This window comes from Vigna radiata, unplaced genomic scaffold, assembly GCF_000741045.1.
Source record: "Vigna radiata var. radiata cultivar VC1973A unplaced genomic scaffold, Vradiata_ver6 scaffold_86, whole genome shotgun sequence".
In the NCBI taxonomy this organism is placed as follows: Eukaryota; Viridiplantae; Streptophyta; class Magnoliopsida; order Fabales; family Fabaceae; genus Vigna; species Vigna radiata.
Genome location: NW_014543269.1, coordinates 986,586 through 999,650, shown reverse-complemented (window position 1 = coordinate 999,650; position 13,065 = coordinate 986,586). Strand labels below are relative to the sequence as shown.

The window sequence follows — 13,065 nt, the reverse complement described above, 5'->3', positions numbered from 1 at the left end:
CACCTTCTCAGACGTTACCTCAATTTCCACTCCCAACTCATGATGTTATTGTGAGGGGTGTTATTCCTGTAGAGTTTGAGACTAACACAGTGGCGTATGATGAAGGACACCGTTCAACTACAGAGCAAATTGTTATTAAAAGATGTCATTTCCGACCTTCCTACGGTTGAAAAGAGTGAACATCGTGATGAAATGAAATATTGCAAACCTGCTCTTTGACTTGTCCACACAACTTGTAAAAATCTGGAAAACCTTGGAGTCGTGCATTTTCACGAATAGTCAACACTTTATCTTGTTCTGGGTGTAAAATTGCCTGATTGTGAGGTTTTGCTCGTGTCACAACAGTCGGAACACTTTCGTCCCACCATAAATGAGCAAAAGGTTTTGAAGAAGTTCTATTCACAAAAGACATGGCATAATCGGGAACCAATGGTTTTCCGGAAACCAAATAAACACGTTCCATATCAGGATCCCACTCAACCTTATTACTAGTTCCCACAAGAACACCTGGTAAATCTCTAAAACATGCACCCTTCTTTTTAGGAATCCTACAAACACGTTGGTAATCATCCGCATTCAATTTTAAAGGACGATGATCATAAAGCAAAGTCTTCAATGATTTTGTTTTGCTTTGAATACCTAACATTTTACTTTTGGTTGATCTAATGAATCGTTGGAACTCTGTTTCAGCCGGTTTGCCATCAAGTAAGGATGGGGCTTGCAGTGGCTGATAGCGACAAAACTACAGGAACTGCCATCATTGAGTGACGGGGTGATGGGGCTTGTAGTGGCTAAAAGCGACGACAAAACTGCAAGGACTGTCATTATTGACTAGTGGAGCCTGCAATGCAACGGCTGGAAACATACTCCCCCTCACGGTGAACGACGGAGATGACAAACTGTGAAAGTGGAAGATGATAATGATCTCTTATTCATCAAAGCTCCCAAAAACAAATCTGACAAATTTGACAAAGGGTTGGTGAAATTGTTTCAACCCATAATTTTGGTGTTGAAATTGCTTAGTGTTAACCACTGACTGTCCTTGGAGACCTTTCAGAATAGAGAAGATAGCAGAAGCAATAGAGGTAGGACTAGGTGTTGGTGCATCGGTGGCACAAGTGGTGGAGAGATGGCCGCGAAAGTGGTCGACGACGGTGGTGGTCGGTGACGGCGGCCGGCCGGTGAGTGACGACCGGTGACGGTGGCCGGCGATGGCGGATGGCCGGTGACGGTGGCCGGAGGCAGTGGACAGTTGGCAGGTGGCGGCTGGTGGCGAGTGACACTGGGCAGTGGCGGACAGCAACATCGGACAGATGCGAGACAGAAACTAGCATTGAAGTATAAAGGCACAGGTTGAAAAAGAGACTTTTTAGGGGCCACCTGTGGCAACAAAGACAAAGTAGAAAAGTATCAGAAAACCTGCTCTGATACCAAGTTGAATATAGTGAAAACTCCCTTGTGTTAAATATACACATAGGGTCCTCTATTTATAATAGAAGAAATATGGAGTAAGCTCAAAATACAAATAAGAAACATAAACAAACTAACTAAAGATAAGAGATAAATATAAACTAAATATAATATCTCTAACAAGCTTGTACACATTCCTTCACTTTAAGTCCCTGTTGTTGCTCCACAAATATCAACTCCTGCAAATAACCATTTAAAAAGGCATATTTTGCTTCTAAAAGGTAAATTTTCCATCCTTTTTGTGTGGCCAAAGCAAGCATCATTCTGATTGTATCAATGTGCAACAAAAGCAAATGTTTTTGAAAAATCTACCTCCAAACACAAGCATATCCTTTGACTACTAATCCTACTGTGTAATTGTTTATATAAAACCATTTGAATGCTATAGGTTGTTTGTGTTGAGGGCTTTCCACCATCTCCCATTTGTCATTTTTTTCGATCATTTTGAGGTCTTCCTCCATAGCTTTAGTAGTCAAATGTGTAGTAATGTAGTAACCGGATAATAATAAATAGTAAAAGGCCTGCTTGAACAAGCTTCTCTAGAAGTACTTCTAGAAGAGAAAAGAAGTAAAATGAAATGAACTTTCCAAAATAAAGCATAATAAATTAAAATAATAGTAATAAAAATTAATTAAACCACAATAAGCTAATTAACAATAATTAGAAATAATATAATAATAAGAATATATATATATATATATATATATATATATATATATATATATATATATATATATATATATATAATGCATGTATGTATGTATGTGTGTGTGTTCTAAAACATTGGAATAAGTACCAAAAAAAAATAGAATAGCTGTCATCTCAATACCACTACCTGCTATCGAGTTTTTATTTCCTTTGGGGTGAAGGGGGAGGGGGGGCACTGCTCCACCATTGACACCATTGATTATTGCAGGGCAGCAGACTCGACATTTCATTGAAGCTGTGGAGCAGTATGCTCACTTGGGATTGCGTACATTATGTTTGGGTTGGCGTGAGTTAAAAAAAGATGAATATAGAGAATGGTCTTTGATGTTTAAAGAGGCTAGCAGCACTTTGGTTGATAGGGAGGTAAAGGGCATATACTTATGGCTTATTTAATGTACTTTTACTCAAAAGCTCCATTTCTCAGATTAATATCTTTCACAGTGGAGAGTAGCTGAGGTCTGTCAACGAGTAGAACATGACTTGGAAATTCTTGGTGTAACAGCAATAGAGGATCGTTTACAGGTGAAAATTAGTTGTACTAGATGATAACAAACTAATAGATAATACTTTTAAATTCATGTAATTTTACTGAATCCTCATCTACTTTAGATGAAATGGAAAATATTAAAGAATTTCCCCAGTGATTTTATGTGATGACCATTATGATTTATTTTTATGTTTTACTTTTAGGATGGAGTTCCTGAAACGATAGAAACTCTAAGAAAAGCTGGAATAAATTTTTGGATGCTAACTGGAGATAAGCAGAATACAGCAATACAAATCGCTCTGTCATGTAATTTTATTTCCCCAGGTGATTGGTTTGAGATCATGTTGTAGAATATTGTTTTCTTCTTTGTGATGTGCAAATAGTACAACTATTGTTTCTTCTTACAGTGAGGACGGGACATCTTGAGTGTGACATTAAATATTTATGTATAGTCCAATGACTCAATAGGTTTAACAAATTTCGATAGAATAAATTTTGATATCTTAGAAAGTAAACCTTAAGCCTAATTCAATTTGCAAAACCGACTTAGAAAGAGAACTATATATTACAAAACACTTTTTATCCATATAATTTTAATAAATAAAGAATGTAAATACTGATTAATTGTCACAGGTTTAAAACAATCATAAAACTTAATATAACAATTGTTCCAAAACGTCAGAAAAACATACATTTATGGATTTTGATGATTACTATCTAACTGACAATACTGATAATGGAATGATGTAATGTGATAGCTTAAAATCAAGAAGTATCTTGAATACCTCATCTGAATTCAAAAGTATCTTAATATTTTATTCAGGATCCACATAAATTTAATAATGTAAATACTGATTAATTGTGCACTGAAAGTTAAAGCCATAATAAAGTTTAATATGATGATCATTCCCAAACGTAGTCGGGCACACTATTTATAAATTTTACTAATCACTATCTATCTGAAAACACATCGATAATTGGAATGAAATAAATAAGGAAATATATATAGTACCTTATTTGAATGTGTGACTTCTTGTTAACAGCTTGCGCTACCAACATAAAAAAGAATACTTTTTTACTGTTTGATTAGCATTCTTCATACTTAATTGGAAGGTTATTAATTTATGTTGGTAATACTGGAGAGGCTTTATTATTACAATTCCCTGCCCCTAAAACTAAGAACTGAATGGATAGCTTCTATCAATTGGTGGGCATAAAATAACTTCTTTTCAGCTGATAAAAACTTTGGTAATTGAAATGATGCAAAGACTCGAATAAGGAAATATCTAGAAATATATTTTCTGAGTTTGAAATATGTCAAAGTCCTATTCTGGATGCTTCAAAGGTTCATAGCTTAGCTTACCAACATAAACAACACCACCGTTTCAATTTCAACTTAACTATGTGTTGATCATAGTCTCATTTTTTAAGAGCTTCTCTGTTTATGTGCACAAATTGCTTTAAATTTTATTGTTTGATTAGTATTATACATCCTTCTTTGGAAGGTTTATATTGAGGAGCCTTTATTCTTACAATTCCCTCCCAAAAACTAACAGAACCAAAGGGACAGCTTCTATCAATTGATGGAAAAACAGAGGAAGAGGTTTGTAGGAGTTTAGAAAGAGTGTTACGAACTATGCGGATAACTACCTCAGAACCCAAGGTATTGCTTATTAGTTTCTGTATTATCGTAGAATCCACTATTGTTTTTCTTTACCGTTCATTTTTTTACTGTGTGGTTTCTATTTTGAAGGATATCTTATTATTTGCTCTTGCACCTTTTCTATCCCTTTCTCTTGTCCAACAAATTTCTTTTCATATCTAAAATAAAATAAATCTAGTTATGAGCAACTTGTATGGACACATAAGGTAATCTAACTAGGAACTCATTTTTGCAAGCATATGGTGAGATCAAGATAATTTGAAAGGTTTTGGAATTCATCTGATCATTCTTTTCTCAAACAGGATGTGGCTTTTGTTGTTGATGGTTGGGCACTTGAGATTGCACTTACTCACTACCGTAAAGCTTTCACTGAGCTGGCAGTTTTGTCGAGGACTGCTATATGTTGTCGTGTTACACCATCACAAAAAGCACAGGTTTTTCTTTTCACCATTTTATCTGCTTACAATAACGTGTTGCTTCTGTTTTTATAAGGCTAAGCTTTATAAGGATGACTTAGTAGTAAAGTTGGAAGAGAGGGTGGGTGAGGTTGTGGGTTCAACTTCCCCCACTAACAATTTGGAAATATAAGGTTGGTTTGAAGGGCTTGGAAGGAAGGGAGGGTGGGAGAGGTTGTGAGTTCAATTCCCCCCACTAACAAATACTAACAACATTGCCGATAAAAAAAAGGCTAAGCTTTGCATTCCTTCATTTTTAGTTGCTATCCATGTTAATAAGGGGTGTCTAGGCTCCTGTTAATTAACCTATTGCAATAAGACGGAGGATGAGATGACCAGTATCTTATGTTTTTCTCTAATGGGAACATAATACTTCTATTTATATTATTCAATTCTACTTTATCAGAAAATAATGACTCTAATTTGTCTTGTATACTATTTCTTGTTGCAGCTTGTTCAGATCTTAAAATCATGTGATTATAGAACATTGGCTATTGGTGATGGTGGAAATGATGTAAGGATGATACAACAAGCTGATATTGGTGTGGGTATCAGTGGAAGAGAAGGATTGCAGGCAGCAAGAGCAGCTGATTACAGTATTGGAAGTAAGTCATTTTACTCCGTTGCCGGTGCAATCATGATATGTATACTAGTCCTTCAACACAGTTCCCCAATTACCGTCTGTTTCTTGTATTTTGAATTTGTTAGATATTTTCACACATGTGGTTCAATTTCTTCTGATGCTGTTCTGTATCTAAACATATATCAATGACTTTTCTTTATTATTCTTGACTATAATTTGATTCAAAGCTCTTCTACTAATTAATCTTTTTCAGTGGTCGGAAAAAGAATAAAACAGGGCAGATTACTGTTTCTCATTCTTTCATGTTGCTTATGACTACAAGATTTCATCTCTTTGATGTTATGGTTATTCTGTTCATTTTCAGAGTTTAGATTCCTGAAGAGATTGATTCTGGTCCATGGCCGCTACTCATACAACCGCACAGCATTTCTTTCTCAATATTCATTCTACAAGTCCCTACTGATTTGCTTCATCCAAATCTTGTGAGTTTCTTTGACAAGGTCTTGGATTTTTTTTTCCTGACAAGCATTAAATATGTCCCCTGCCAGTATGAGCTGGGTAGCTGTATACAGCAAGTTTCACAGAAACACCCACGGCTAGCCCATAAAAAAAAGGAAAACAATGTCTGTTGTTTTTCCATTATATTTCTTGTGGTTATTATGACTATGATAATCACCCAAAGGAATCTATCCTTAAAGGCTAGTTTTTAAGGGACACAAATCAAATACTTTATATTCCACTAAACATCTCATATTATTTGATGTAAGATTTAGGTAACTCATAGTACCCAAGTACCATCATAACAAACCGTCACTGAGGGCTAATGTCTCGGTGGATATCACTTTGTGAATTCTACTTCATAACACTTGTGAGTTTTTTTGTAGGTCGGACCCTCTATAAGTAGTCATTTTTAAAATATCAACAATTCATTCTGATACCAAATTATTAAGCAGTCAAACATTTGAGGAACCCACGTAAACTATTAAGGGGGGTGGAGAACTAAACAGACTCCACCAAACATTTCATATTACTCACTGTGGGACTTAGACAACCCATAATATAAGTCCCTATTAAAATGTTGTGATGCATGAAATACATTCCAATCTTCTTTATATTGATCTATTCTCAAATTTTTAAGGTACTGATGGTTGCATCTCCAGTTTTTCATTTATTTCAGGTGTCTCTGGAACTAGCCTCTTCAATTCTGTTAGCTTGATGGCTTACAATGTTTTCTACACCAGTGTTCCTGTTCTAGTCAGTGTGCTTGACAAAGATCTTAGTGAGGAAACTGTAATGCAGCATCCGCAAATTTTATTTTACTGCCAAGCGGGAAGGTTTGTAATTGTGCTGCTTTTTGTTATAGATAGCAGAACTATCAAAATGTATTACGACTGAATATCCCTTCATTAACCGGAAAAGGAAAATTTTTTATGGCCATTTCATTGGGTAAGCATTTGACTATAAATGTTGAAACAGGCTTCTGAATCCTAGTACATTTGCTGGATGGTTTGGACGATCTCTCTTCCATGTGAGTTTTATTTGATATTAATCAATTGTTTATAAATGACTTAGATGATGAGTTTATAGGAAGCTTATAATCATGAGTCGTGACCAGTGTTGTTATCTCTGCGGGTCAAAATTCTACCATATGCATATGGTGTATGGTTTAGCAGCCTATGCATGAGCCAAGGTGGAAAAGATAAAATTAATATAAATGTATAGTTGTTAGGTATTAAAGAAGCTATTAAATTGATAAAGAATAATAAAAATTTAAAAAGAGTGTCAAGTATTAAAAAAGGAAGTATAAATATTAAAATGAATAACAAAAATAATTGAAAAAGGAAAAAAAATAAAAAAGCAGTATAAATATTTATTTTGCTGTTTAACTTTCAATTCTCTTACTTATTAATTCAAAAAGTTTATCTTATATATATATTCGTATATATAGATCTATGATTTTCGTATATATAAATTCGTGTTTACCTTTCAATTCTCTTACTTATTTATCTCTACTTCAAAATTATTTAGTATATGTGTCTGGTCATTTATCATTGGTATTGATTGTAATTTGCAGGCAATAGTTGTATTTGTGATAAGCATACATGCCTATGCTTATGATAAAAGTGAAATGGAGGAGGTTTCAATGGTTGCTCTTTCGGGTTGTATATGGTTACAGGCTTTTGTAGTGACAATGGAGACCAAGTAAGCTTTAATATTGGTAGCCATTGATGCAACTGTTACCTCGACTTAGAGTGCTATGCTGTTTGTAATGAACTGAAAGAACTATCTTGTGTATAATGTTTCCATTTTTAATGAGAAGAGTTTAATTTTTGGTGGTGCTGGAGTTGGCGGGGAGGAATATTGCTTTTTTGGCTTGGTTGCAAATGTTTGGTTGGCATAGAAATTCTGAAAAAAAAAAAGTCGTTTTAGTTCAAAGCATTTTGCTTCAACTCGTTGGAGAAGTTTTTCTGGTTTGATTACCTGACTCTTATTTTTTATGCCTACAGTTCCTTTACTATATTGCAACATATGGCTATATGGGGTAATTTGGCTGCCTTTTATGTCATTAACTGGATCTTCAGCGCTCTTCCTTCATCAGGGATGTATACAATTATGTTTAAGTTGTGTCATCAGCCGTCATATTGGATAACAGTATCTGTAAGTAGCTTCTCATTTCTTGCACCTTAATGAAGTTCTTCACTCTCAATTTGCTCTTCCTCTTTCCTTTCTACTCTCATCAGGATTGCATTCAAGATTTTGTTTTTCTATTTTTTTATTTCGAGTAAAACAAATTAAACACGTCCATGCTATTTTCATGTTCTCCTTTCCAGCAGGTGTTAGATCACGAAATTTCACATTCTACAGGAATCTTGTCCCAAATCTGTATGGCATTGAGTTCCATATTTTCCTGATAAAATTCACGTCTATTTCTTGCCTGTGAAATAAATCAACATAGAGTGCATGGCCCTGGCAAGAAGCCAAATTCATTAACGTTATATGACATTAAGCTCCTTTATTTTTCTTAATAAAGTTCACACATCTATTTCTTTGCCTGTGAAATAAATCGACGTAGGTTAGATGGCCCTAGCGAGGAGCCAAATTCATTCACATTTTCTTTTTGATAAAATACGTTGATTATGGTTTGATAGAAACTATTATTCCATACAGCTCATGGTTGCGGCAGGGATGGGTCCCATTCTAGCTATCAAGTACTTCCGATATACATATAGACCGAGCAAAATCAATACATTGCAGCAAGCTGAACGTGTGGGCGGGCCAATTTTGTCTCTTGGCCCCATTGAGCCTCAGCCGAGATCTATAGAGAAAGATGTTTCTACCCTGTCAATAACACAACCCAAAAACAGAAATCCTGTGTATGAACCACTGTTGTCAGATTCCCCGAATGCTACCAGAAGATCTTTCGGATCAGGAACACCATTTGATTTTTTCCAGTCACAATCAAGATCATCTCTGTCTAACTACACAAGAAAGGACAACTGAGATCAAGGAGCAACTGGAAGAGCACCAGATGCCGCATCTTAGATGTATATCCCTTTCGATCAAAATTAACCAAGTACATTGTCAGTTACGTGTATACTAATGTTATTTTTGTAAATTGAGCACCTCTGAAGTGCCATTAGATAATTGTCGATATAAAGCGAAAAGGAAATGAATTTTCAAGATTCAATAGATTATCTGATTGTTTTTATATTACTATTATTATTATTTTTTTCCCAACTTCTGGTTGGAGACATATTTGATTTCTTCGCCACTGAAATACATTCTGCACGTTATATTCTCCAGTTAGGGTTATATTTTGCATTTATTAAAGAGTAATACAACTGGTGGCTATCAAGAAAGTGGGCAGGTCAATGAATGCTAAATTCGTAGTTTTTTTTTCCTTAGTGGAAGCATCTGGAAAATGATAATTCGTTGAGGTTAACATGTTGATATGCAGGTTGCAGATGAATAGAAGTAGTGACAGTTTTAATGCTTACCTCGGGAATACTTAATCCTCTACAAGTATGCTCCTCACCAATCGTTGTCGGAACCCTGCTGCAAATTGCATGGCTATTGGCGAGTAAGCGTTTATTATAATAGAGTAAATAATTAATTAGTCTCTGCAATTACAATTACTCGTTGTTGTTGTCCATGAAATAATGAAATTAATACTCTTGACAATGTCTTTTGAGTATCAGTTAATTTAGTTTTAAATTTTGGGGATTAAATCAATTGGTAATCGAGAAATCCATTACATCAAGTTGGGAATGATTGTTAACTTTCTGGAACTAAATTGTTTGACATTATAGAAATAGGGGGTTAACTTTTTTATTTACAGTTTGAAAGATTATTTCAATTGAATACATTATTCAAGTAAATCAAACTGCATATCAAACTCAGTAACTTAAAACATTTTGTGTGCATAAAATTGCTCCATCACCAAAACAGCATTCATTTACAAGATACCAACAATTCTTTGGGTCAAGAAAACTGCATGCATGACATGAGTTACGATAGTCTTATACACACTCGTTTAATGTCTTCTATAATTGAAAATTGACAAAGAAAGCAAAGACTATTATAGATTTCAAAGTTTATAATATGTCGTTTTAACATGGATTGTTTCCTTTTATTATACCATATGGTGGTGTAAGTTTATGCATCACCACCTAACCTAAGCTTACAAACAGCAAATCCCGCCATAAGAGTTATTCCAAACAAAACACTATGGATCCTGACCCATCACCCTACCCTAGCTGTCTTTCGAATAAGTCTGCATGGTTGCATCCTAAGAAGCTATCAACAAATGCTACGCTGTCGAAGTTTGCACTATGAATCAGTGTCCTTTTTCTTTAGCATGAAAAGTAGCTAGTTAACAAGGCTTATAATGTATTAATTGCCTGCATTTTGGATCTCAAAATTATAGTCATGAAATTGAATTTCATAAGTGCCAGTGTAGGCCCCTACTACCTATGTCACACTGCCTTCACTTGATTCATCTCATCTCCATTTTAGGGGTCTCACCTCAGCGTACCAGACTTTTACTTTTAACATTTTTGTCTGCATCTTTATCTTGTTTCACTATGAAATTAACTGAAGTATTAAAGGGTTTTTAAAGCATCTCTGCCATTTTTTATCAGTGGGACCAGCATGGTAGATCAGTGCAGGTATGGCGTCCAAAAGTAATCCAAGACCCCTTAAATACAGAAATGAATTATAATAATAAAAAACTTTCAAATATTTCGCAATATATTTATCTTTCTTGTTTCTTTCATAATCTGAACTTGAAATTACCTTTATATTTTTATGTGAATCTCGAATTTCTTTCTCACTTCATTCATTTCCCAAGTATCTCTTTCAAAATTTAATTTATCTAGTGCAAAAATTGTATTCAAACATCCTTTACTACCGTTTCTGTGCCTGCATTTGATGGACTAAACTATCAAATGTGGGCCGTAAAAAAAAAAACATATCTTGATGCTAACGATGTATAGGTAGAGATAGAAAAGGACTATGAAGTGACTCACTTGCCAAATAATCTTACGGTTGCTCAAATAAAAAATAACAAAGAAAATAGGTTTCAAAAGCCCAAAACCAAATCAATTTTGTTAATCGCTGTATTTCCAGTCATTTTCAACAGAATAATGACGTTAAGAATGACAGATGAAATCTAGAAGTTTTTTAAGGAAGAGTATGAAGGTAGTGAGAGAATCAAAGGAATGCAAGTTTTGAATCTGCTTCGAGAACTTGAGATGCAGAGGATGAAAGATACGGAGAAAATACAAGATTATGCGGGCAAACTTGACATTGCAAAAAAAATACGTGTTCTTGGCACTAAGATTTCTGATTCTCGAATTGTTCAAAAACTACTTATAATAATTCCAAAAAGATATGAAGCCACATCAACTTACTTGGAGAACTCAAAAGATCTTTCTACTATTACCTCGGTAGAACTTTTGACTGCACTTTCGGCTCCAAAATAAAAAAGACTCGTGAGAGAAGAAGGTCATATTGAAGGGGATTTGGCAGTTAAGTTGCTGAAAAAAATGGCAAGTCAGGAAGTTTCAACCATAAAAATGATAACAAACCCTCTCATGTTTTTCTATCATGTCCTTTTTGTAAGAAAAACAATCATCCACAGACAAGGTGTTGGTGGAGACCAGATGTGAAATGTCATAAATGTGGACAATTAAAACATATGGAGAAAATTTGTAAGTCATCAAAGAAACAAGAGAATGTACAAGTTATTGTTGAAGAGGGTGAAGAAGAAGAACTTTTTGTTGTTTCTTGCTTTGTTACTGCAAGATCAACAGAAAGTTGACTAATTGACAGTGGTTGCACAAACCACATGACTTACGATAAAAAATTATTCAAAGATCTTGATGCAACCTACAACACAAAAGTCAGAATTGGAAACAGAGCAAAAATAATAGTGAAGGACAAAGGAACCATCGCGATTGAAGGTTGCACGGGTTTGAAATTAATTACTGATGTTCTATATGTTCTTGAAATTGACCAAAACTTGTTGAGTGTTGGCCAACTTCTAGAGAAAGGCTATAAAGTTCTATTTAAAGATAAAACTTGCATGACTAAAGATTCAAATAATAAAGAATTATTCAGAGTTCAAATGAAAGGCAAGAGCTTTGCCTTGAATTTGATTGATGAAGAGCAGTTTGCTATGCACAAGGTTGAAGACAATATGCAAGTACAAGGGCTGCCTGAATTGGAAGAGAAATAACCCGTATGCGCAACTTTGCAATATGGAAAACAAACGAGGTTTCCTTTTACAAAAGACAAATCTTGGAGAGCAACAAACAAACTGCAGTTAGTACATAAAAATGTTAGAGGACCTAAAAACCCCATCTCTGAATGGCAAGAAAGCAGAGCTAGTGGATGTTAAAGTCGGTGAAAGTCAAATTGAACCAAAAAAATTAGAGGAAGAAAAGAAGGTTGAGACAAATCTTCCCAAAGCAGAAGCTGGAAATGCAGAACAACAAGGCAGTACTGAAAAGGTGAAAGACACTGGCAACTCAGAGTTAGACACAATTCCTGAAAAGATAAAGAAACTAGAACCTCTATCAATTGAAGTGGATGAAAAGCCAAGAGAACAAGTACAAGTAGATGAGGAAGTTGCAAAAGATTGTGAGGACGTGAAGACTAAGCAAGAAATTGTGATTGGGACTTCCAAAAGTGAAGGAACTTTAGATGATACGGTCAAGGACGGAATAACTTAGTGTATGTTGACTTTGAGTCAAGGAGGATATTGTTGGAATTTTGTACCTAAGCTCATTGAAATTACTATGGTTCCTTTTCCTTTTCCTATTCTGACCTTCGAGACTTTAGTGGGCTTCAAGTCCTTGAATAGAGTTTTGTCATATGTCATATGGTTGGTACACCCACTGTCAATCAGCCAGCTTCTGACTTACTCCTTCCTGAAAAACATACTAAAAATAAAGAAGAATGACATGTCAACAGATGTACCAATACTTTGTGATAATTTGCCAAATTGTAATATTTGTCAATTTGGTAAACAAAACAGAAAGACTTTTCCCAAATCAACTTGGAGAGCCTATCAAAAGTTGCAGCTAATTCATACTGATGTAGCAGGACCTCAAAGAACACCATCACTACAAGGTAGTCTTTACCTTGTTTTGTTCATAAATGATTTTACAAGAATTTGTTGGATTTTTTTCTTAAA

The 13,065-nt window shown here is 34.8% G+C and overlaps 1 protein-coding gene across 5 annotated transcripts in view; it reads left to right on the top strand.

Moving 5' to 3' along the window:
- Positions 1–9,684, top strand: part of LOC106754260 (phospholipid-transporting ATPase 2) — a 39,722-nt gene extending 30,038 nt beyond the window's left edge. For 2 of the 5 annotated variants that reach the window (XM_014636271.2, XM_014636272.1), the window contains exons 14-25: positions 2,387–2,541; positions 2,620–2,700; positions 2,869–2,989; positions 4,222–4,328; positions 4,631–4,762; positions 5,235–5,388; positions 5,731–5,848; positions 6,527–6,700; positions 6,843–6,894; positions 7,441–7,568; positions 7,874–8,024; positions 8,535–9,104. In XM_014636271.2, the coding sequence (XP_014491757.1) occupies positions 2,387–2,541; positions 2,620–2,700; positions 2,869–2,989; positions 4,222–4,328; positions 4,631–4,762; positions 5,235–5,388; positions 5,731–5,848; positions 6,527–6,700; positions 6,843–6,894; positions 7,441–7,568; positions 7,874–8,024; positions 8,535–8,867 (1,706 nt within the window). In that variant the 3' untranslated portion in view covers positions 8,868–9,104. Of the gene's footprint in view, positions 1–2,386; positions 2,542–2,619; positions 2,701–2,868; positions 2,990–4,221; positions 4,329–4,630; positions 4,763–5,234; positions 5,389–5,730; positions 5,849–6,526; positions 6,701–6,842; positions 6,895–7,440; positions 7,569–7,873; positions 8,025–8,197; positions 8,500–8,534; positions 9,105–9,170; positions 9,235–9,324 lie in introns of those variants that run through there. The other 3 variants (XR_002666895.1, XM_022777867.1, XM_022777868.1) reach the window with 3 other exon arrangements.
- The last annotated feature ends 3,381 nt before the right edge of the window (positions 9,685–13,065 follow it).